The 23396-nt window shown below is 34.2% G+C and overlaps 1 protein-coding gene across 1 annotated transcript in view; it reads left to right on the forward strand.

The window, feature by feature from the left end:
• LOC105812402 (T-lymphoma invasion and metastasis-inducing protein 2-like) overlaps positions 1-23396 on the forward strand; it is a 466869-nt gene that overhangs the window by 53135 nt on the left and 390338 nt on the right. The window contains 9 exon segments of the mRNA XM_012646833.1: positions 553-683; positions 6816-6992; positions 8106-8185; positions 9900-10014; positions 15114-15245; positions 15484-15596; positions 16814-17007; positions 19713-19813; positions 22462-22575. Coding sequence (XP_012502287.1) covers positions 553-683; positions 6816-6992; positions 8106-8185; positions 9900-10014; positions 15114-15245; positions 15484-15596; positions 16814-17007; positions 19713-19813; positions 22462-22575 — 1157 coding nt within the window.

The following is a 23396-nucleotide window of genomic DNA, read 5'->3' on the forward strand; positions in this document are numbered from 1 at the left end:
AAAAAATTATAAGGGCGTATCCCAACTCTATTTAAATAAGTATTATTGGTACTTGCTCAACTGCCTATATCAACATTCCGCTATTTGTATATCATTGATTAATTTCTAACTGAAATTGAGCTTGAAATTCAGAGTATGATCTCATGTTTCAAAAAGATTCATCAGTATGACATTGGATAAGATAGGAAAGTAGGTGATTCATGATCTTTCTAAAAATCCTGATGGACATATTGCTGTCATCTTACAGGTCAGTTATATTTTTACAGACTAAACACTCTACTGAAGCATTCTTAAATTCTAATGCTTGGAGTGTCTTGAATCCTTTAAGCTGTTCATTGGTACAGTTTATGGCAGTATTTATATAACTCACAAAAGCTTTACAGAAAATCATAGATTTCAGGGGCCTTGTTGGCTAAGTTTAGGGCTCTGTTTAATGATTCATCATAGCTATAAAGAAAGAGGGAAAATGATCATATAATCTGTGCCCAATGACTAGCAATTATTTTATTTACTTAAATATTTATTTCTGGTGTGTGATGTCCTTTTTAAAAGGAACTCCAGTGACACCTGTTACTCCAGCCAATGTGGTCCAAGGCTTACCTGATCCATGGGTATCTCAGATAACAAATACAGATACACTTGCAGCAGTGGCTCAGATCTTACAAAGTCCTCAAGGCCAACAGGTGAGCAATTTTTCTATTATGTCGAGATTGATTTAAAATTCATTATTTTCCTAATGTATTGTTTCATAGCATACCACCTAGAGAGTACTTTTTTTTTTTAGTTTTATAAAAATGGCATCACTATATATACTCTTCTGTAACTTGTTTTTGTCATTTAATAATGCATTGTGAACACTTCCATTGTGATCAAAGATTGTTTTATAAAAATTCATTCTATACCAAAATATTGATTTAGCACCTAATTCGTGCCAGACTTTATTAGGTGCTATTGCACCCCAGTAACAAGACAGCCTGGTCTCCTATCTTGGAGAAGACTTCTTCCTATCTTAGGGGAAACAGACAATAAAAATATAGGACAAAATTATTGTAGATAGTGACATATGACTTTAGAAAGGATAAATCTATAGAGTGACTAGGTTTGGGGGTCGGGGTCAGAATCAGAGAGGGTAGCCAAGAGAAGGTGTCTTTGAGGAAGTGACGTTTGAATTGAGACTTGAAGTGGAACTAGTCATGGCAGGGTAGGAGAATAGGAAGCAGAGAGAATTTTAAGTGTAGAGGTCCTGAGGTGGTTAAGTAGTGTGGTGTATTGTAGGAATAGAAGGAAGGTTTCTGTGGCTGGAACTTAAGGAGAATAGGGGAATCAGCACCACATGTGTGGATCTATTTGAGGAATGGGAAAGATTGGTGTCTTCACAGTGTCAGGTTATTCCATTGTACTTACACATTTATTGTTCAAATCTTTTATGTCTCTTAGGTTAGCTTTGTACCTTTTTAAATGTAGTTTCCTCACATTTCTTAGATTTATTTCTGTGAATACATTTCAATAGATTTGATTTTTATAGTCAGCGCCTGCCTGATTGCTGTTAGTTTTCAATTGATTTTTTTATTTTTCAGTTAAATTATATTATTTGCAACTAATGGTAATTCTTTATCCTCAATTTAAGTACTTAACAATGTATATATTTTTCTTATTTTATTGTACCAGCTCTAAGTTCCAGAAGAGATTTTAACAGAAGTAGTATAGCACACATTCATTCTTATCTTCTTTCCAGACTCAAAGAGAAATGCATCTTTTGTTTCCCAGTATCAAGTTGGTTTTGTTTTGAGATACGTGCTCTTTATTACGGGTATATTCTGCTTTTCTTAGATGATAGTGTTTTTATTGGGTTTTGATTTAAAATTTTATCAGTAAAGATAATAATACAGGTTTTCTTCTTTAACCAGTGGATATAAAGAATTAGGTTATTAGACTTTCTCATAGTGATTCACCATTGCAATTCTATACACATATAAACACAATTGAACTTTTCTGAGGCAGTGCATTTAAATATTCTATAATTTTTGTTTTTCGAAAAGAGTTGTGAAATGTAAATTCTTTTGCAACTATTATAGTTTTCTATTTGTCACTATTTTGCAACCCTCTGATGTGAGATGAGTCTCTAGTTTTTATCACTATTCTCAGTTTTTAAATTAGGGTTATTTCTGGCTTCGTGAGATCAATTCAGAAATGTTTTCCTTTTTTATGTTCTGTATAGTACAGCTTGACTACTTACTTTCTGTACCTGGATATTTTGGATGAACTTAATCAAAAAACCTCCAGGGCTTGGTGTGTTTTGTGAGATTATTTTTTGATAACGTCTTCACATTCTTTCTTTGTTATTTTTATCCACTTATTCTGCATTTCCCAAATAGGCTTTAATAAAGATATTTACAATTAAAAACCATCGATTTTGTTACTTTTCATAATTGCACACAATTTTTTAAAAATTTAACTTTGGCATGCACATCTGATGATCTATGTTGTGTTTTTGCTTTTTAGATTTATGGTTTTTTTTTTTTTGAGACAGAGTCTCACTATGTTGCCCGGGCTAGAGAGCCGTGGCGTCATCCTAGCTCACAGCAACCTCAAACTCCTGGGCTCAAGCGATCCTCCTGCCTCAGCCTCCCGAGTAGCTGGGACTACAGGCATGCACCACCATGCCCGGCTAATTTTTTCTGTATATTTTTAGTTGTCCAATTAATTTCTTTTTAATTTTAGTAGAGACGGGGTCTCGCTCTTGCTCAGGCTGGTTTCGAACTCCTGAGCTCAAACGATCCGCCCGCCTCGGCCTCCCAGAGAGCTAGGATTACAGGCGTGAGCCACCGCGCCCGGCCAGATTTATGTTTTTACTAGAGTTTTTGCTTTCTTTTTATCTCTTTCTGTTACTACCCTAGTCCTCCTTCACCTTCATTTTTGGACTATTGATGTTATAATATAAATAGCCTTTGGTCTCTTTGCGTCTTTTCCCTTTTTGACCCATCATTTTATTTCTCTGAAAGATTAATCTTTAAAAATGGTCGTATGTGTCTTACATACTCAGAAGCATGCAGTAATTGCGTGTTATACATAGAATAAAATCCAACTTTATGGCATTTAAAGTTATTTTCAGCGTAACCTGTTATTTTTTTTCAACTTTTTTTTATTGTTTACATTACACAGATTCATAGATTTCTCTAAATTAATGTAAGTATTTTCTTGTATTTTCTTTGTTCATGTTGTTCTCCCTTTTACTTTTATTATCTGCTTTTCCACTTGCTTTATGTCTCACCCTTTCTTCACTATTCAAATCAAATTAAACTATTTTAGTGCTCGTTTGGTCTCTGAAGTCCAGTGGTATTGTGTCACTTCATTGGTACTTGTTTTTCATTGAACCTCCAACAAGCATTTACTGTGACTTGCAATTTTTGAGACACTATACTTTTTGCTGGGCTATACAAGATAAAGAAAAAATATCCTCTGGCCTCTGGAAACCTAGAGTTCAATAGGCAATGTTTATCGGAATGCATAAATGTAATCTAAATTAAAAATTAATAAGAATCATGGGAGGGCCAGGCGTGGTGGCTCATGCCTTGTAATCCCAGCACTTTGGAAGGCCGAGGTGAGAGGATTGCTTGAGGCCAGGAGTTTGAGACCAGCCTGGGCAACGTAGATTGTCTTTACAAAAAATTTAAAAATCAGCTGGGCATGGCAAGCGCATGCATCTGTAAGTCCTAGCTTCTTGGGAGGTTGAGCTAGGAGGATCACTCAAGTCCAGGAGTTCAAGGCTGCAGTGAGCTATGATTGAGCCACTGCACTCCAGCCTGGGCAACAGAGTAAGACCCTATCTCTTAAAAAAAGAAAAAAGTCATGGGAGTAATAAAAGGGCTTTGAAAACTCAGAAGTAAAGATAATTCTTTGGCTTGACTAATTGGTTCAGGGAAAATTCTGTTGTACAGATGATATTTAATTTTTTTAAAGGATAGGTAAGAAAGACATGCTAAGCATAAGCTATGTAGACAGAAAACTATTGAGAGTAAAAGATGAATTCTTAATCTTTCAAACAAAACCTGCATCTTCATCTCATTTAATGGAAATGCCATTTTTCTAGTTGCTCAGACTCAAAAGCTTAGAGTCATCCTTGATTTCTTTCTTTGTTTCATTCTTCACATCCAATCTCCTGAGAAATCCTCTACCTTCAGAATATGTTCTTAATCTAACCACTGCTCATCACCTTTATCACTAGTTCCTAGGATTGAGCCACCATCGTTTCTCACATGTTTCTTTGTTTTTTAGTTTTTTAGAGATAGGGTCTCTCTCTCTCTTCCAGGCTGGAGTTCAGTGGGCGTGATCATAGCTCCCTGCAACCTCAAACTCCTGGCCTCAGGTGATCCTCCCACCTCGGCTTTCCCAAAGTGCTGGAATTAAAGGCGTGAGCCACCATGCCCAGCTTTCATCTTTTATTGCAGTAGCCTCTTAATGGGACTTCCACCGTTGTTCCAGTACAGTCTGTTAGTACTGCCCCAGGCAGAGTGACCCTTTTAATACGTAATCACTCATGTAACTCCTCTGCTCAAATTCCTTCCGTGGCTCCCTTTCTCATGCAGTGAAAGCCCAAGTCCTAACAGTCACTTCACTAGGTCTTGTATGCTCTCAGTTTGATCTTTTGTTCCCTTCCCAACATGTTCTATCACTGATCAAAGATTTTTTTCTAAACTAATGATAAGTATTTTCTTTGCTCATGTTGCCCCCCACCCTGCTCAGTTTATATTATCATTTGCTTCACTTCCTCAACTCTTTCCCCCCGGGACTTGTCCACTGTAGCCCCACTGGCCTTTTTGCTGTTCCTTACATATACTATTTATAATCCTGCCCGAAATCTTTGCACTTGATGTTTTCCATACTGAAAACCCACTTTTCCTACATATTCATGTGGTTTCAACCTCCTATAAGTCTTTGTTTAAATATCACCTTAATACTGCCTTCAGTGACTGCTATTTAAAATTGTATACTCTATCTTTTATCCTCTGTATACTCCCTTCCTTTCTCACCTGCCTCATTTCCTTCCTTAGCACTTAACTACCTTCTATTACGTTATAAAATTTGCTTAGTTGTTTTTCCTCTATCTCTTCCTTCTGGAATAGATGCTGTAGAAGGACAAGGATTTTTGTCTGTTTTCTTCACTGCTGTATTTCTAGTGTCTAGGTTTCAGTAGGTGTTATATAGTGGAATATATTTTTGTGGAATGAATGAATGATGTACGGAAGCATAGCAGTGTTGGAGATACAAAAGATGTTCTGGAGTTGAGTTATGTGGAGGAAAAGATAATCAGTGTAAGTTATTAATAACAAAGTTGAAATAGCAGACTTAAGTGAGACCTTGGTTGTGAATGCTGTAAATGTTGGGCTGAGAGATCCAGGGTTCATTTGCTGAGCAATGGAGAATTGCCAGAGATTTTTATGTTGAAGTCATGATCTGAACAGTACTTTAAGTGAATTGGAGAAGAGACAAGTCTAGAGACAGGGAATATCTTTTTTTTGGTAATAATGATTTTGGAAAGGAAGTAATGACTGTAAAAAATAGTAGGGTTGTGTACTCTCTGAAAAGATGGTCTCAAAAACATGAGACCATTCTAGACTTTTAAAAATATAGAAATCAATTCAATGTATAGTCTTAGATCGAATCTGTTCTACATTTTTGAGACAGTGGAAAACAATGCAGAAGTCAAAAGGAGCAGTTAAATGTATAAAGGAGAAATACAGCATTTCTTTCCGTCCCTCCCATCCTCGTCCTCCCTGCCTTCCTTGTTCTCCCTGCCTTCCTTGCTTCCTCTCTCCCTCCCTCCCTCCTTTCCTTCCTTCCTTCCTCACAGTGATTTAGAGGATTCATGTTGTCTTGTATTTATTCATGGTCTTAAGCGTTCTGGAGCTTCCTGAGTTCAGTAACTTAACCAACATACAGTTTTATGTTTTCTTTGCTGTCATATTAGTAGTTTTGTGGAAAATGTTTAGTTGATAGTTAGATGACTCTAGTTTGTTTCCTAATGTTTCTATTTTAGGTAGACACAAATTTTTTTTTTTTTTTTTTTACTGTCTTGCATGGTGTCTGTGCCTTCTACTGGAAGTTGAACTTTACTTAACAAGTACAGATGTTTTGGTTATCAGTAGCTGTGCTGTTTTTATTTTTCTCTTCTAAACTGATAAATTTTGGATTTAATTTAGTATTAGAACTTGACTGATTATTAATTATTTCTGGGATGTATGTAGGGTTTTTAAATCTATGGAATCTCTTAAAGATCTTACTGTTATGTATCTTTTTTTGACAGGGGTTGGGTGCATAGTGGGAACGTAGGTTGCTTTCAACTCTAGATGATACAATTCATTAATAACTCATTTCCTTCATATCAGACTCTAAGAAACAAATTTAATTGTTCTTCACCTTTCAGAAAATGTGTTCTGAGATGATAAATTTGAATGATAGCAGAAGATGTTGCTGTTTTCAGTGCTTATTCCTTCACAGAGTTTAAGGAGTTAATTGAAGCAGGGATAAGAAGTTTAGTGAAAAAGTGGGTTCTTTATCTGCGTTTCATATGACCACTTTCTTTTGTTTAAAGTTCACTGACTTTCCCAAAGCAATGCAGACTTAATAAGGACTGTTAATATCTAGTGCACAAAAAAACTTTTTTAAAAACTTAACCATTGTTTTGAGTCAGCATGTTTTTCTCTTGATCGCCTAAGAATGTGTAGAATGATTAATTTTATTGACTAAAAGTTTTACATGGACACTTATAAATAAAACCCAACACCTGTATTGTAATAACTTTTTTTCCTCTCCAGCTCCAGCAGTTAATACAAACTTTACAGCTACAACAGCAGAAGCCCCAGCCTTCCATTCTGCAGGCCCTGGATGCTGGTCTTGTGGTCCAGTTGCAGGCTCTTACAGCACAACTGACAGCTGCAGCTGCAGCAGCCAACACTCTGACTCCCTTAGAACAGGGAGTCTCTTTTAACAAGGTAGAAATGAAATATCAAATCTGTTCTGTATGAATTGTTAAATTTTATGTACTCCCATGTGTATTCTAATTCTATAAATACATTTTGTCATAGACTGTTTTAATATCCACTGTACTGTAGAAGACATTCTGAATTTTACAAAACATTCAAACTTCTGAAGAAATCAAATAATTTTAAAATTCCTCTTGAAACATTTAAGATATTTTCTTTTGGCTAACGATAAATGGTCAGTAAAATCTTGTAGTCTCTGTTTAGGCAAGTGATTATTTTCTGAACTTGTCTAATTTCTTTCATGAATGCCACAATTTTATTAATTGTGATACTCTGTGTTCTATAATTTTATCCTACTAAAATTGAAACTGTTCAATATGTGGAAGTTCAAAGGAAAACTTCTCCACAGCTTGTCACTATGTTATAATATGATAAGTTGAAGCCTAAATATAAAAGATAGTGTTTTTAAAATTTAAAATCTTTCATGTATAATTTATTGTATGATATCTTAAGTATGCTTCTTAATTATGGGAATATCATAATACTTGGAAGTGGTATCCACATTCTTTTATTTCTACTACTACTGTTTTTATAGGAAAATAAATATTGATTTATTAATACCAGATTATTACTTAGACTTTTTTAAACGCTAGTAGATTCCAAGTCTAATTTAGTCTAACTCTAAATAGCTAGACCACATAAAAAGCCTTTAAATTGAGAGTTCAAAAGAATAGTGGAACATTCCAAAATGAGAACCATACTAGAAATAGATCTATTGATTATGGTCTTAGATGTTTTATCAAGTTGTATAACCATGGAAAAGCCACTTAATTACTTAAATCCTTAGTCTTTTCTTCCATAAAATTATAGTATTAATGTTTATCCTGTGTATATATCGTAGTTTGTTTTGTTACATGAGGTAATATGTCAAAGTACTTTAAAAGAAAAGATCCACTCATAAAATGCTTTACTCTATAATAGTAGAATATAAAATAATATAAAACATATATTAAATGATAGAGGTAAATTAATGGGACATTACTGACATTTAAAGTAGCATTTGTAACTTACATTTGTGTGAAGTACTTCTTAATTTGTCTCTTTCTTTCCCCTTCCCCCCAGAAGTTGATGGATAGGTTTGATTTTGGGGAAGATTCTGAGCATAGTGAAGAGCCAAAAAAGGAAATTCCGACTTCTCAACTGTAAGAATTATGTTTTTCTTTATAGCCATAGTTTTTTTGGTCATTTTTGTAATTATTGGGAGGGATGTTGCTGTCTGAACTACTGAGTACGCTTTGAATAAGCTGGGGTTATTATTTCAAGTATTTGAGCTCTAACGTGATAGCAAGGTGCTGGAGATGTTGTCTTATTGCCCTCCCTGTATTATTTGGACTCTCAGATCTTTGCAGATAGTTGGGTATATCAAGTTCCTTGTAGGAAAAATTGATAAATATTGGTAAATCTCGTGGTCGTATTTTCTATGTCTCTATTAGGCTTTAATTTATTTAATTCAATTGTAAGAATATTTGCGGTACTAGGAACGAAACTTACTTCTAGTGCCAAAGGCCACTTCTAGGAGGTTACCAAATTCTGGGAACACACCAGCCTAATCAGAAGCAAGAATTGGGTTTGTAGGGATTTTGTTTTTTAAAATGGGTTGTATGCTTTTATTTAAATCAGTGATTTTTTTTTTTCTAAACAATTCTGCAGAACCTTAGATTCTGTGAGGGTATGTGAAAGGACCAGCAGGAGGAGGATGTTGTGGGGAGACAGGCAGTGGAGGCATTGGAAGAGGGAGAATGAATGGCGAAAGTGTCTGGCACTCTTGTTTCAAACAGTGATTATTTTATATATCGAGGGTAATATATAAAAACATGTAATTATAGAATATATTAAATACAAATATATCATTTTGGTAAAGTGATTCTCTCTGACAAAATTAAAAACTAGTAGTTTAGATTTGAAGAACCATATGAGATCATGCAGGTGTCCTAAACAATGTAAAAATCTCTTAACAGTCCTGATAGGGTTATTTATCCATTTTAACACCTTCTGAGATAAGACATTAAGTAATTGTTATTATTATGTGTTTTTTTGTTGAACTGAATTCCATTTCCTTTATTTTCTACACGTTGTTCCAAGTTTCGCTTTCTGAAGCAAGGAAACAGATTTATTCCATTATCTTTGGAGACATAGCTTTTCAGTATTTGAAGATAGATATCGTTCTTCCCCTTAGGTTTATTTGCTCCAGATGAAGTACACTTTTTTCCAACTGTTTCAAGACTTCTCACCATCCTGCTTGCTCATTTTGGGATGCCCTCTTTTTTGTTCATGTCTTACCTTGTGGCACCCAGAATTCCAGGTGTATTCCAGGTGTGAATTTCCCAGAGTATAGTTAAATTATTTCCTCTTATCTAAATACTGTCTATTTCTGTTAATATACCTAATTTATATGCTTTTCTAAAGGAAGCATATTAGTTTTATAAAGTATATGATCGATTATAACTGTAGAGTGATAGACCATTTTTCTCACTATCTCATAGCTAGAGAAGGACTTAAAGTGACAATATTTAAATACTTTAAACTTTTTATGTGTTGTACTGAGCTATTCTTAAAATACGCTAATGAAAAGCACTAATTTGTATGTATTTAATAGCATGAGACAGTAATATTAGGTCTCCAGCAGAGCATCTCTAACATGTTATCCATCTATTGAAATACTGTTGAAGAATATATTTCTGTTTTAATGTATTAATGTTAAGTGTTCCACTTTTGGTTTTAAAATTTCAAAACCAAACATTGTAGTAGTGTATGTTTTATTGAATTGGCATTTTTTCTTTTCTTTGAATACTCAGTTTATTTTCATGTTATCTTTAGTGGGTTTTAAAATATATTCCCACTTTTTTTTTCTTTTAGTTCTCATGTTTCAGAATCTGTGAACAATTCCATTTTTCATCAGATAGCAGAACAACTACAACAGCAAAACCTTGAACATCTCAGACAGCAGCTCCTGGAACAACAGCCTCAAAAGGTTTATAACCCCATCTTGTGGTCGTTAGAGTTATTGCCGTCTATACTCTATAAATGGCATTTCTGTAGAGTGATTTATTTTTTCCTTTGTTCTTAACAGATGAGCATTTTCTTACCTGTTTAGCTTTTACCAACCACTTTATTTCTATCTAAAGTATAAATGTGGTGATATTTCTACAACTATTTATTACTAGTAAGATCAGTCTTTTCAGGACCTTTATGGTTTTTTCTCTAATCAAAATGAGTCTGGCAACTTAAGAATCCGCAGTGTAGAAATCAATTTCCGTATACTGTAAGTAGAGAACAGGAGACAGAGGTAGCGTTTTACAACTACCTTAGAGCTTCATGTGTTTTTCTCTCCACTCTGTTCCCTATCAAGCAAGGTAATGATGGTTATGTTATTGGTGATAACGGGATGATGACAAAATAGATTGTGATCTTTAATTTTAAAAATTTAATTGCTCTTATCATATGATAGGAACTTTATCAGGCATATAATAGGTGTGATTACATTTAATCCTCATGAGATAGGCATTATGACTCGATTTTACTCTAGAGGCAGTTGAAGCTTGGTGAGATTTAATATCTAATGCAGAAGTATACAGCTAATGTATGTGATCTGTCTTAAGACATGCTGTTATTTTATGTAAAGCTAAGCAATTTAAAATACTTCTAACTAAAGTACAACATCCCTTTTAGTTGTAAGAATCTTATAAATTTCAGAGATGATTAAGTGTGACAAAATATTGTACCTTAGAATGGATAAAATGTGTCAAGTTGTAGAGGTAGGATTAAATCCATTATAAAGTCTATTTCTGCTCTGTATGAGAAATACTTGTAAATGTGAACTGTTTAGCATAAGAGTGTTAGGACCTCCCCTCACCCCCACATACTTCTGCCTTAGATTTAAAAAAAATTGTCATTAACGAATTTAACATAATACCACAGATATTTTTTAAGTAAGAGCAATGCAAATGATACATACAATGATGAGTGGAAAAGAGGTTAATTGAGGTTCTGGCTTCAGGTAACCTTTTCTTTAATGGAACACATACATCTGTATGAACACACTGCAGAATTGTTTAGTTCTATAATAAGGGGTACACAAGTGAAGGACCATGGGAGTATAGAGTAGGGAACAATTACTTTAGATGGAAGGAGTAACAAACTTAGATACTGCTAGGGTTTGAACTTGACCTTTTAATGCAATTAGCAAATATAAAACAGATATTCATGATAGTTTCTGTATTGGAACTCATGCCTAGAATTATGAGAATGGAATGTCATACCTTGTTTTGAGGAAATAATTCTGATAGAAGTGGTCAGAGGAGGGTAAGTATTTTATGTTAAGCAGATATATCTGCCTGAGAATCCAGGAAGTTGAAGATAGAACACAATGAAGAACATTTGGATGGTTTTTAAAGAAAAACACAAGTTGTCCCTCAAAGAAAAGGAACAGGTCATCAGTAACATAATGCAAAATCGCAGAACTACTGTAGAGGCAAGAAGTAGTAGTGATGAAAGAGTTTATTTAATAACAGATTTTTTCAGCTGTAAATGTGACACTTTTTGAATTGCCTTAGTCATAGTTTCATTTCAGAAGGTTTAGCATAAGCAGTAAAATCGAGGTAATACTTTTGACAAGCTTGTAATTAACACCATGTTATTGAAGTGAAAGTTACTAGAAATTAGAGAGAGAGCAAGTCTGTCTTAAGAATCTCACCTACCTCCCTCCAAAAGAGAACTCTAGATATTCCAAAATTTCACAGCATACAGTAATAAGATTTCTTTGAAAGGAGAAGTTTCAAAGGCTTCATTGTTCAAAAATGAGTCTGATGAAGAAAAGAGAGTGGTGAAGAATGAAGCTAGAATGGTTTTGTAATGCCTAAGGTGGACAGTGAATATAAAACCTGTGGCAGATTTAGAAAGGAAAGTATGTTAACCAGGGTAACAATTAAAATTAATAAATTGTGTAATTGGCTCTACCAAACCAGTTGCATTAATGTACTTAAAATAGAGTGAAATATGTAGAAAAATGATGCATTTTTGTTTACCGGTAAACTCAGTATGGCTGCCTGAAAGTTGTCATAGTGTCTTAGCTGAAGGAATAGGATTGATAGTACCACCCTACTCATTGCAGGTCTAACCACACCTGAAGTGTGTTGAGGTCTAGTCTGCATAAAAGTAGAAAACCATTGAAAACCCAGAGCACTTTTCTAGAGAAAAATGGCCAGAATTGTGAAGGGACTAGAAATCATGTAATAAGAGGAATAATTTCTATTATTGTATCTTGAGTAAGTTGGAGTTCATGATTTTGCTAGTTGTAATATTAGGATATTCAAAAGATGTTAGGAGAGCTATAGCTCAGAATGAAATGCTGATGATAAAAATGGTTAAGACTAATAAAGGAGGATTTTAAAAGAATGTTAAAAATAAAAAAATTAAAGATGATCCAGCCCATTAGTGATGAAGAGCTATCAGTGGAATATCAGAAATATGTAACTTATTTTGCTTCAGAAATTTTTTAGAATATAATGGGAAGAGAATGTAATTGGAAGAGTAAAACTGAACATGATGAAATCTAAGATGGGTGATATATCTATCCCTAAGTTGTTATAAATAAGTAATTGTGTATAGACACAGATAAATTGCATTTTGGGATACTAAAGTTGTAGCGTTATTAGACTCATAAGTCAGGAAATTGTTGTAGGCATAACATATGCAGATTTCAGTAAAGCCTTTGACAGTCTTTCCTGTCACTTACTTCTACAGAAAGAAAAAGAGAAAAGTGGATTTATAACTGAGCAAAATGTGACACATAATGAGTGTTAATGCCAACCTTGAAAGAAGTCTCTGCTAGCTGCTGTTACCCTTGTCTTTTATTTTTTTCAATATTTTTATTGATGTTTTGCATGAAGATATCAATGAAGAAATTAGAGTATGATGTATGCTGGGATGTATACTAGAGATGTATACCAGAAAAAATAGTAATTTACCACCTAAGTCCAGTGGACCCTTTTTTTTTTTTTTTTTTTTTACAGTTTTAAGTGATCTGACAAATAATTTACAGAAGTGAGCACTAAAGGAATGGAGGGAAAAAGTTTTATTAGGAATTTCAATATAATTTAAATTTAGCAAACATTTTTGTGTCAATGAAATTTAAATGCCACGTGCTCTTATAGCCACATGGAACATTCTAGGTTCTTATTGCAAAATACTGTAAGATGAAGTCCTTCCTATTGAATGGCTAATTGGATGAGAATAGCATATTTCCTTTTTTACTTTTTGTCTTTAGATATATTTTTTACTTGCCGGTTTTATGGGGTTTGAGAAAGACATGCCCTAAAGGGTATGGTCATGTGAAGACTCATGGTCTGATATTTCGCTTATATGTTAAATTTCACCATTTTCATTAGAGTTTGGAATGCTGCTGTTTCTTTGCATTCATCTTCTGCTTTGTCTAATCATTGTGAAATATATTCTTCTGTCAGTTTTCTTCTCTTTGCCATTATTGGCAAAAAATAAAAAAATCTGAATATTCAACCATGTGCAAGGAAAGCTAAAAAAGCAAACTACAAAGACGGTACCTCTAATATTTTTCTTGTACTGTTTCTTTTTCAAAGCATTTTTTATGTACTGTATAAAATGGTTTCGAGACTAATTACTTTTAAGTTCTCTTCTGTTTTCTGAGTTATTCCCGCCACCCTGCTTACTTTTTGTGTATCTTTGCCTAGCTCTGTCATGTTGCTTTTTTTCTTTTACACATCTGCTGATCGTTGCTAGCACCTTCATTTTTTTTTTTTGAGACAGTCTCACTCTGTCGTCCTAGGTAGAGTGCAGTGGCGTCGTCATAGCTCACTGCAACCTCACACTCTTAGGCTCAAGTGATCCTCCTGTCTCAGCCTCCCAAGTACCTGGGACTATAGGCACATGCCTCCACGCCCAGCTAATTTTTCTATTTTTTGTAGAGATGGGTCTTGCTCTTGCTCATGCTGGTCTCGAACTCCTGACCTCAAGTAATCCTTCTGCCTTGGCCTCCCAGAGTGCTAGGATTACTACTCACCTGCAAGATCATGTTTTAGGAGATTTTATCTACCAAGTCATTTTTTTTCATAATAATGTTTTCTCATTTTTCAGTTACAACTGTAGTACAGTCAGCACTCTGTACTAATCCACATGGATGAAGTGATGTGTAGGCATCTTATTAGCTGTTTTAAGTAACCTAGAGATGATTTACGGTATATGGGAGGATGTGCATAGGTTATGTGCAAATACTGTGCCATTTTATATAAGGGACTTGAGCATCTGGATTTTGATATCCTTGCGGGTGTCCTAGAAGCAATACCCCACAGATACCGAGGGTATATATAATTGCTAATCAGGTTCATACTGATCAGCATGAAGTAAGCATTGTAACTATATCAAGTTACTATAATTCTCTTTTGGGGAGGGTGTGTTCAAATTTTAATGTTCCTATAATTAGGCTTCATTGCCTAACTTTTATTAGAATTTTTGAAATATTTTACATATCTTCAAGTACTTCCTATTATTATTTTGTGAATTTCTCTTGAAGGATATTAAGGAACATCCAAATCGTTAATGGTTTTGCTAGACCAATGATTTTGATACTGGCATTTGAGCTTTGTTTTGCCTTTTTATACATGTAATATGTGACTATAATTTTTTTATATAAAATAGTTTATTGTACTTTTCATTTGTAACATCTTTATTAGTGCTAATTGTCAATGTAATTATAGATACTTTTAACTTAATACCATTATTATACATTCATGATATAATCTCTTTATGAATCCTCTATAGTTTATGTTTTCCACAATTAAATTTTTTTGAAGACCTAGGTGATCATACTATTCTAATATTATAGTCCCCACTTTTTATGGAGTTGTTTCCTGCATTTAGGTAAACTTGGATTTATATAGTAAAACTTTAGATTGATTACTTCATAAGTGATTTAACATGAAATTTCTTTATGTATTGGGCTCCTTTTTAAACGTGTAATTGTGATGCTTGCTGTGTTTAAATTTTCATTCAGAATAAAGTTATCTCCCAATGTTTGTGTGCTTGTAATGTTCTCAATAGGCCACTCCTCAGGATAGTCAAGAAGGAACATTTGGGTCAGAGCATTCAGCTTCACCATCACAAGGGAGCAGTCAACAGCATTTTCTTGAACCTGAGGTCAACTTGGATGATTCCATAGACATTCAGCAACAGGTAAAAGTGAATGCTTTTCTGGGTCATAAATGTCTAAAATTAGTTAAAGAAAACAGTGTGTAAAATACTGTATAATGGTAATGTCCTGGATGTATATTTCCCCACACTTAAGATCTACTTCTGTTTTACTTATAAATTAGGCATGAATGCAAATATTGTGACTATTTTTAAAGGCGAAATTGTCAATATGTAACTGAATCTCAACCTTTTTTTTTTTGCTGTTCTTTTGACTTTCAAGGATATGGATATAGATGAAGGGCAAGATGCAGTGGAAGAGGAGATCTTTGAACAAGAAACTAAAAAAGTGGCTGTTCGCTCAAGATCAAGAACACATTCACGATCTCGTTCAAGGTTCTGCAATAACGTTTAACTATAGCTGTGTGTGAACTTTTAAAATGTTGGCTTTATTTCATTGCACCAAGATTAAAAGAAATATTTTTCTTGGACTGACATCTTTTTTTTACAGTCTCATAGAAAAAATAATTCAGAATTTCTAAAACAGATGATAACCTTTGTTCTGTTTTTAATTGGATCTATCTGTAGTCATTTGAGTAGGATATGTAAAGTGGCAGCCATGTCATGAGACTAGGATTTTGGATTTTACTTGATTTTAGATAATTTTGTGACACTGGCAGGTTTAGTATATTATTGCCTCTGATCAACACTTAAATCAAAATATATTTCTTGTATTCCATTTCTTCTCATAATGATAACAAAAATAGTCATGAAAATAAAACTCGAAAAATTGTTTTTATAAATGTTAACTATAATACCAAGCCATTGTAAAACATGTCTTATAAATGGTTTTCTTCGTGAACCTAAAGTCATCAATCAGTCTTTTAACATTTTTATACCCTATTTTTTTTCACATGTGAATGGCCTTGAAAATCTGAACAATAAATGCTGGAAGAAAGACATTATCCTTGATGACATTTTCAGACATTTCGTGTTCTTGTTAGCAAAGTCCTGTATGTTTATCTCTGCAAATGAGAGTCTGTCAGTTCAACTTTCTCTGAACTTACCTCATGTCAATGAATTATTTTACTGAAACGATTATAATATAGTGCTGAAAGCTTCATTATTCGTCTTCGCAACACCTTATTAACCATTTTGAGGAGAGCTCAGTGGCATATATATGTTTGGCAGGAAAAAAAGAACATTTCAGTATCATCTTCTATTATAAAGTTAGGCACCATGAAATTTTAGAAGTTGAAAACTGCTAAGCCGAATTATATAGTAGCTTAATGCTCTGTTGGAAAAATGTAACATCTTCATCACTTAAAATTGAAAGTGAGGCCCTTTCCATTATCTCCTTCTCCCCTTCTTCCTCGATTATGAATAATCACCCAAACTCAGAATCACTACAAACAAACATTTATGACTAATGTAGACTGAAGCAGTACAGAAATTCAGTAAAAGGCCTGTTTGATACTTGATTATGCTATAAAATCTTTTAAAAGGTACCTAAATATTAATATAAGGTAAACTTTTTCTTCACCCTCACTTAGAAGTGATAAATTTAATACAAGGATAACTTTGTTAGAAGTAAAATGAAATTTTTTTTGTAGATCACCAAGGAAACGAAGGTCTAGATCACGGTCAGGTTCTCGAAAGCGTAAACATAGAAAGCGATCACGCTCCCGCTCAAGAGAAAGAAAGAGGAAATCATCACGTTCATACTCAAGTGAAAGGAGAGCCAGAGAAAGGGAGAAAGAACGACAAAAAAAAGGATTACCTCCAATTAGATCTAAAACATTAAGTGGTAAGTAACACGTTTTTACAAAGTTTTGATTTCAATAAATATTTTTAAAGTCGTTATCTGCTACAAAGTCTCTCGGCCAAATCTTATTTTCAGACTAAGAAGTTGAAAAGTGGTTTGGTAAATGAGTAATTTTGTCCTTAATTTTTATAACGTACTAGAGAAGAGAAGAAAAAGAAAGTAGATTCTACTCAGATAAGGTTATTGAGAGTTGATTTTATTTTTCTGTTTTTAATGCAAGTTAGAAAATATGTCTTGGCCAGGCATGGTGGCTCATGCCTGTAATCTTACCACTTTGAGAGGGTGAGGAGAGAGGATCACTTGAGGCCAGGAGTTCAAGATCAGCCTGAACAACATAGTGAGACCCTCATGTCTCAAAAAAAACTGAAAAATTACTGGGGCATGTTGGCATGCACCAGATAGTCCTAGCTAATACGGAGGCTGAGGCAGGAGGATCGCTGGAGCCCAGGGGTTTGAGGTTGTATGATGTACGATCACACACTCCACTCCAGCCTGGGCTACATAGCAAGATTCCTGTCTTGAAAGAAAAAGAAAATGTGTCTTGACTGATGATACATAAAGCAATCTGGCCTATAACATGGACACAGTGACTTCTATTCATAGTGTCCTAACCAATTATGACCACCAGGTTTGCAGGAGTAATTATTACCCAAAGCATATACGCTGCTATATTTTTTAAAGCAAATTATAAATTTATGGGTTAGTACTAGGGGAGAAATACCTATGTTTACAAACTTTTTCCACCTTTACAAGTTAATATGTATGATTAGAGCAACTTTGGTAGTGGTGGTGTTTGTTTTAGGAGCAGGCTAGGGGAAGGTTCACTTGGTAGGAATGTTAAGTATAGCAATGTTAGTGTCGTATTCTGCCTAGAGGATTGTTAGTGGATTATGACTTCTAAGGTGAACTAAGAGATTACAGACAGGCAAAGGAGTCCATAAAATGGAACAAATTGTCATTCCTTAGGAAGAGCTAAACATTGATCATGTTATCTAATTTCTGTAGGTCTCCAAATAAATTTCTTCTGCCAGAGAGATAGGTAAATAACTGGTGTAATTTCTACTGTTAGAGCATCTTGGAAACCCAGGCCTTTAATCAAAGGCGACAGCCATCTTCTTACTAAGTTTTGGTAATTTGTGTAGGCCTTGGCTGTCCTGTCTGAATCTTATCAGCTTATGAGAACTAGTATTAATTTAATAAAATTGGTATTCCTAGCTCTGGAAATTTCTGTTTCACCTTAGAGTGAGAGACTTAAATTTAAACATTTTAGTGCTGGCCGTTAAACAATGTCAAAGTTCTGACCACAAAACTGTACTGTGCTTTCTCACTTGATTACCATTAGGACATTCTGAATTATCAATTTATTCACCAATATTAGGGTAGGGCTTTTATGTGGAATCTCTTTCATTTAGTTCTTTACCTAACTTGTCATGTTATTGCTGTCAGTATTTACATAGTTATGAACCATGGACTTGATTTTTTATTTGTCTTATATTTTCATGGGTAAAACACACAGTAAAAAAGAGAAAATTCAAAAAGCACACAAGCAAACACAGGTATACCTCATTTTATTGTGCTTTCCTTTATCATGTGCTGCAGATACTGTGGGGTTTTTTGTTGTTTTTTATTTTTTAACAAATTGAAGGTTAGGGGCCACCCTGCTTTAAGTAAGTTTGTTGGTGCCATTTTTCCAATAGCATTTGCTCACTTTTTGTCTCTGTGTCGGCATTTTTTAGAAATGAAGTATTTTTAAATTAAGGTATGCACATTTTTTTTTTTAGATATAATGTCATTGCACACTTAATCATTCTAGCACAGAAAGACACTTAAAAGGTTCACAGATAGATTGCAGTGAGAGGTGGTTTTGAAATTTTTTTGCACATTGGAATCACCTAGGGAATTTTACAGCTCCCAGTTGCCAGTCTTTTTTTTATACCTGCAGTCCCCAGCCCCCCCCAGGCCATGGACCAATACTGGTCTGTGGCTTGTTAGGAACCAGGCCATGCAGCAGGGAGCGACCAAGTGAAGCTGCATCTGTATTTATAGCCTCTCCCCATCACTGGCATCACCTCATAAGCTCCACCTTCTGTCAAATCGGCAGGGGCATTAGCGTCTCATAGGAGCATGAACCCTCCTGTAAACTGTGTGTGCGAGGGATCTAGGTTGCACGCTCCATGTGAGAATCTAAGGCCCGATGATCTGAGGTGGAGCTGAGGCAAGCACTGGGGAGCAGCTACAAATACAGATTACCATTAGCAGAGAGGTTTGACTGCACAATAAACGTAATGCGCTTGAATTATCCTGAAACCGTCCCCTCCCCCGGTAAGTGGACAGTTTGTCTTCTTTCAAACAGGTCCCTGGTGCCAAAAAGGTTGGGGACCGCTATTTTATACTGCGTGCCACTCATCATCTCTTAGAATAGGTCCCTGGCATCCACAAGTGGTTCAAGTGTATAGCTAAGCTTGAGGGCAGGTGACATGCAAGTGGTTTACTTGGCAGAGATGTGAGTGAACACCTAGGATTTTGGTTGATTTTAAACATAACAGATACAAGTGCCCATTAACAAGTATTTTTAATATACTGTCTTAAATTTAATCTATTGGTAGTATTGCTTTTTCCTCAGCTATTTTTGAAAGAAATAACTGTGTACATGTAATTTAGGTCATTTGTCTCTTATGTCTTGGCAGTATGTAGTACAACTCTCTGGGTTGGTCAGGTGGACAAGAAGGCAACACAGCAAGATTTAACCAATCTGTTTGAAGAGTTTGGACAAATTGAATCCATCAATGTAAGTATCCATTCTTAAATAATTTTTTAAGGTTAATAAAAACAGAGGGAGTTTTCACTCATACAAAGAATCATTTCTGTTCCTAATTAGCTCAGTAGTATCTGCCTTTAATAATGCACATCTGTAGAAGGATTGTTTTACTTTGATCATTTCTTTATTTGTTTTGGTGCTGTTTCTCTCCTTAATTAATTTTTCTTTTTAAGTGGAATTGTAACAGAATATTCTTGGAGGTTTTATAGCAGTGTAGTACTTGATTCCTAAAAACATCAAATGTCTGAGTTAGCAGAAACCCTATGCGTGAATTAGTTTAATTCCTTTTTTAAAAAATGTATATAAGGAAATGGAGTCCTACAGACTTGTAATCACCTGCACAATGAGCACGTACGTAGTGGTGGAGATACAACTGGACTTAGGATTCCAGTCTTTTTTGCCTGTTTTTTCTTTTCTCACTCTTGCCCTCTCATTCTTATAAAACAAAGCAAATTCTAGGCAAAAAACAGTATAGTCAGGGAATTGGTGGTAGTTTGAGCATAATCTCACTCTTCAACTTGATTCTTTCACTGATTTTGCACCACCCAATCTCCTTTGAATATGCATTTTATTCTTCCTGAGACCTGTCCTTAATTAGCCATTTCAGTTGTTTTTATATTTACAAATCATTTACTTTCTGTCTCCTCCCATTATGTAAATGGCAGGTAGTGAAATAAAATAATGAAATGTGTTGTAGTCATTTATTTGAGGAGAATTTTATTTCATTAGGCTTCTGATTTCATTAGCTATTGTTATACTTTGCTGTTGAGAATTTTATTTCATTAGGCTTCTGATTTCATTTGCTGTTGTTATACTTGGACCTTTTACCAGAAAATTGCCCAGTTTTTCCTTCTAGTCTTAGTTCCCAATATTCCTTAAATGGCCAAACTTGACTTTTCTGTGTTAATAACAGCATTCTTCATTTGAATTGAGTGTAACCATTTGTATTTTACTTTCAAGTACGTATGATCTTATTGGAGCCTCACCAGAAGCTGGTTAATTTAATTGAGATATTGTTATATTCCAGTAAAGAAACTAAGTGATTTGTTTGAGTGACAAAGATAATAGATGATTGGTTGAGTATTTAAACTTAGGTATTTCAGATTTTTCTTTCTACACAACAGTGCTATAGACTTCTTGTTTTTTTCATTTTAAATTTGACCTGTCACAACATAGCAGTCTTTCAGTTATCATGTGACTTCTCTGAGATTTTTTTCCGATTTTCCCCTACCCTTAAACTACTGGTTCTCGGCCCTAGCTGCATATCAGAAATATATGTTGATATTTGAAAAATTAGGAATGCCCATGCTCAATATCTTTAAACTCTTAGCAGAGTGCCACAGCTACACAGGTGATTCTGATGCACAGCCAGGAATCGTTGTTCTGAAGGGATCCTGTATCCCATTAACATTTTGGATTTTCTTTTTTGTAATATTTGTAGTATTTCTTGTATCATTGTCCCCTGAGCATCTGTTTGCCTTTACCCCCTGTTCTATTGTATTACTTTCTGAGAGCATATTATTATTTACAAATAGTAAGCACTAAGTTATTTTGTGAACTGAACAGAATGGTTAGTGGTAAAATTTAGGATGTGGAAAATTGTTGGAAGATTCATAACCCATTCACTTAGTTGTGGGGAGTTTGAAGACAGAAAAGTCCTTTGAATTTGGCATTTAGTAGGTTATTGGTGAGCTTGAAGAGAATATTTTCAGTGAGTTGGTGAGGAGTTGGAGCTATATTGCAAGAAATAAAGAAGAATGTCAGGTTTTAGATAAGTGTCTCTTAAGAGATCTGGTTTAAAGAGACAGTAGCTTGAAGTATTATCAAAGCTGAGGAGAGGTTTTTATTTTGACATATAAAATTTACTAGGTGTTGAGTAATAATAAATTGATAGAACACCTTTTGGGTTTCTCAAAAAGAAAAATGCTGTGCATAGTTTTCTGAATTCATACATTAAGGATAATTTTATGATCTGGTAGTTTATAGAATAGTTAAATGCTTCCTAAGTCAGTCTCATATCTTTACACTGAGGCTGTTTTCCTATTCATGTTAAAACTTTTATTCAGAGCACTTGAACAAAATAAAGTTTTGTAAAAAACTGAAAAGTTTTAGTTTTATCATCAGTTACAGATTATAGATTTTATATTAAGGATAAGATACTTCCCCAAAACAAAAACCTTCCTCACATTACTCAATATAACATTGGGAAAATTGAAATAATACTAGGAATACATTATTTGTCCTCAAATATTTTGGCCATGCAATATTATTTTCCTTTAGTCTGGTGGTATTGTATGTATGTGGTTATTTTTTTGTTCTTGATAGTCTTTATTTTGTATTCAAAAAACTGTGGCATGTGCTATTTAAGATTTCATGTATATTGTGGCTTAGAATGAGACTTAATTAGGTTTTAATTTGGGGTTTTTTTAACAAACATTAATTAATTGTACATTAGTTGTACCAATAAACAGCTGAAGGAAGAAAGGGGAAAGCAATTCAGTAATCTATCAAAATTGAATTGGAACAGAGTCAATGTTCTATTTCATTAAAACTATAAAATACCAGAATGAATTTCCATTCTTATACTCTCTCTAAAAAAAAAATTTTTTTTTAAATAGATGATTCCTCCCAGGGGCTGTGCTTATGTTTGTATGGTTCATCGACAAGATGCATTTCGAGCTCTTCAGAAACTTAGTTCTGGATCATATAAAATTGGGTCCAAGGTCATTAAGGTGAGACTTTGTGGAAGGGGAATGCATGTCTTAATTTTAATGTCTGTTTTGTTAAAGTGTAAGATTTTTGTGGGAAGGGGTCACGTGCTCTTGTTGGATTATTAGAATGTCCCTATATTATATTCATCTTCTTTTTTAATGTTATGGACAAATCTCATCACAAACTTACTATTTATTTCAGTACTGTTGAGTTACAGAGTTAGATATGGGTAAAATAAGTCCAATAACCAAAACTTGAGTCACACAGTTCCTTGAATCACAGTTGCCATAGCTCTCTGAGTCAACCAGGGCACCATTTTGAGAACTTTTTCATTTTTACGTGTTTGTTTTTCATTCATTTTTTCTTTCCAGCCCTTCTTAATTATACCCCCTAATTATATTATTAAGTTTTCTTTTTTTAAAAAAAAACATCTTTTTTTATATATACCAGGCTTTTGTGAAGGGATTATCTATAAGTAAGTTTTTATTTTCCTCCTAATCTTTACACTGACGATTTATTGAGTATTTTTCCATTATTTCTGGTGATTAATTCACAATTTCATTCCTGCTATTCTGAGATAATTTATTCCATCAATTTCTGCAACTGGATTAAAAACTATAACTGCTTTCAAGATAGTTAATGTATGCTTATCTTTTTTCATTTCATGGGGGATGTATTCTCTTTATAAACTAAAATATCACTGGTCTCCTTCTTGGAGTAAAAGGTTTTGCTTGAGTTATAATAACTTTCCTAATTATCACTAATGTAGATTCATTTTTTTTATGATGAAAAGTAGACTTGGATTGTCTCTGGAAATGTGTAATTTTAGAGTTGAAGTAAG

The sequence above is a fragment of the Propithecus coquereli genome, unplaced genomic scaffold (genome assembly GCF_000956105.1).
Source record: "Propithecus coquereli isolate 6110/MARCELLA unplaced genomic scaffold, Pcoq_1.0 Scaffold25, whole genome shotgun sequence".
NCBI classification, from domain to species: Eukaryota; Metazoa; Chordata; class Mammalia; order Primates; family Indriidae; genus Propithecus; species Propithecus coquereli.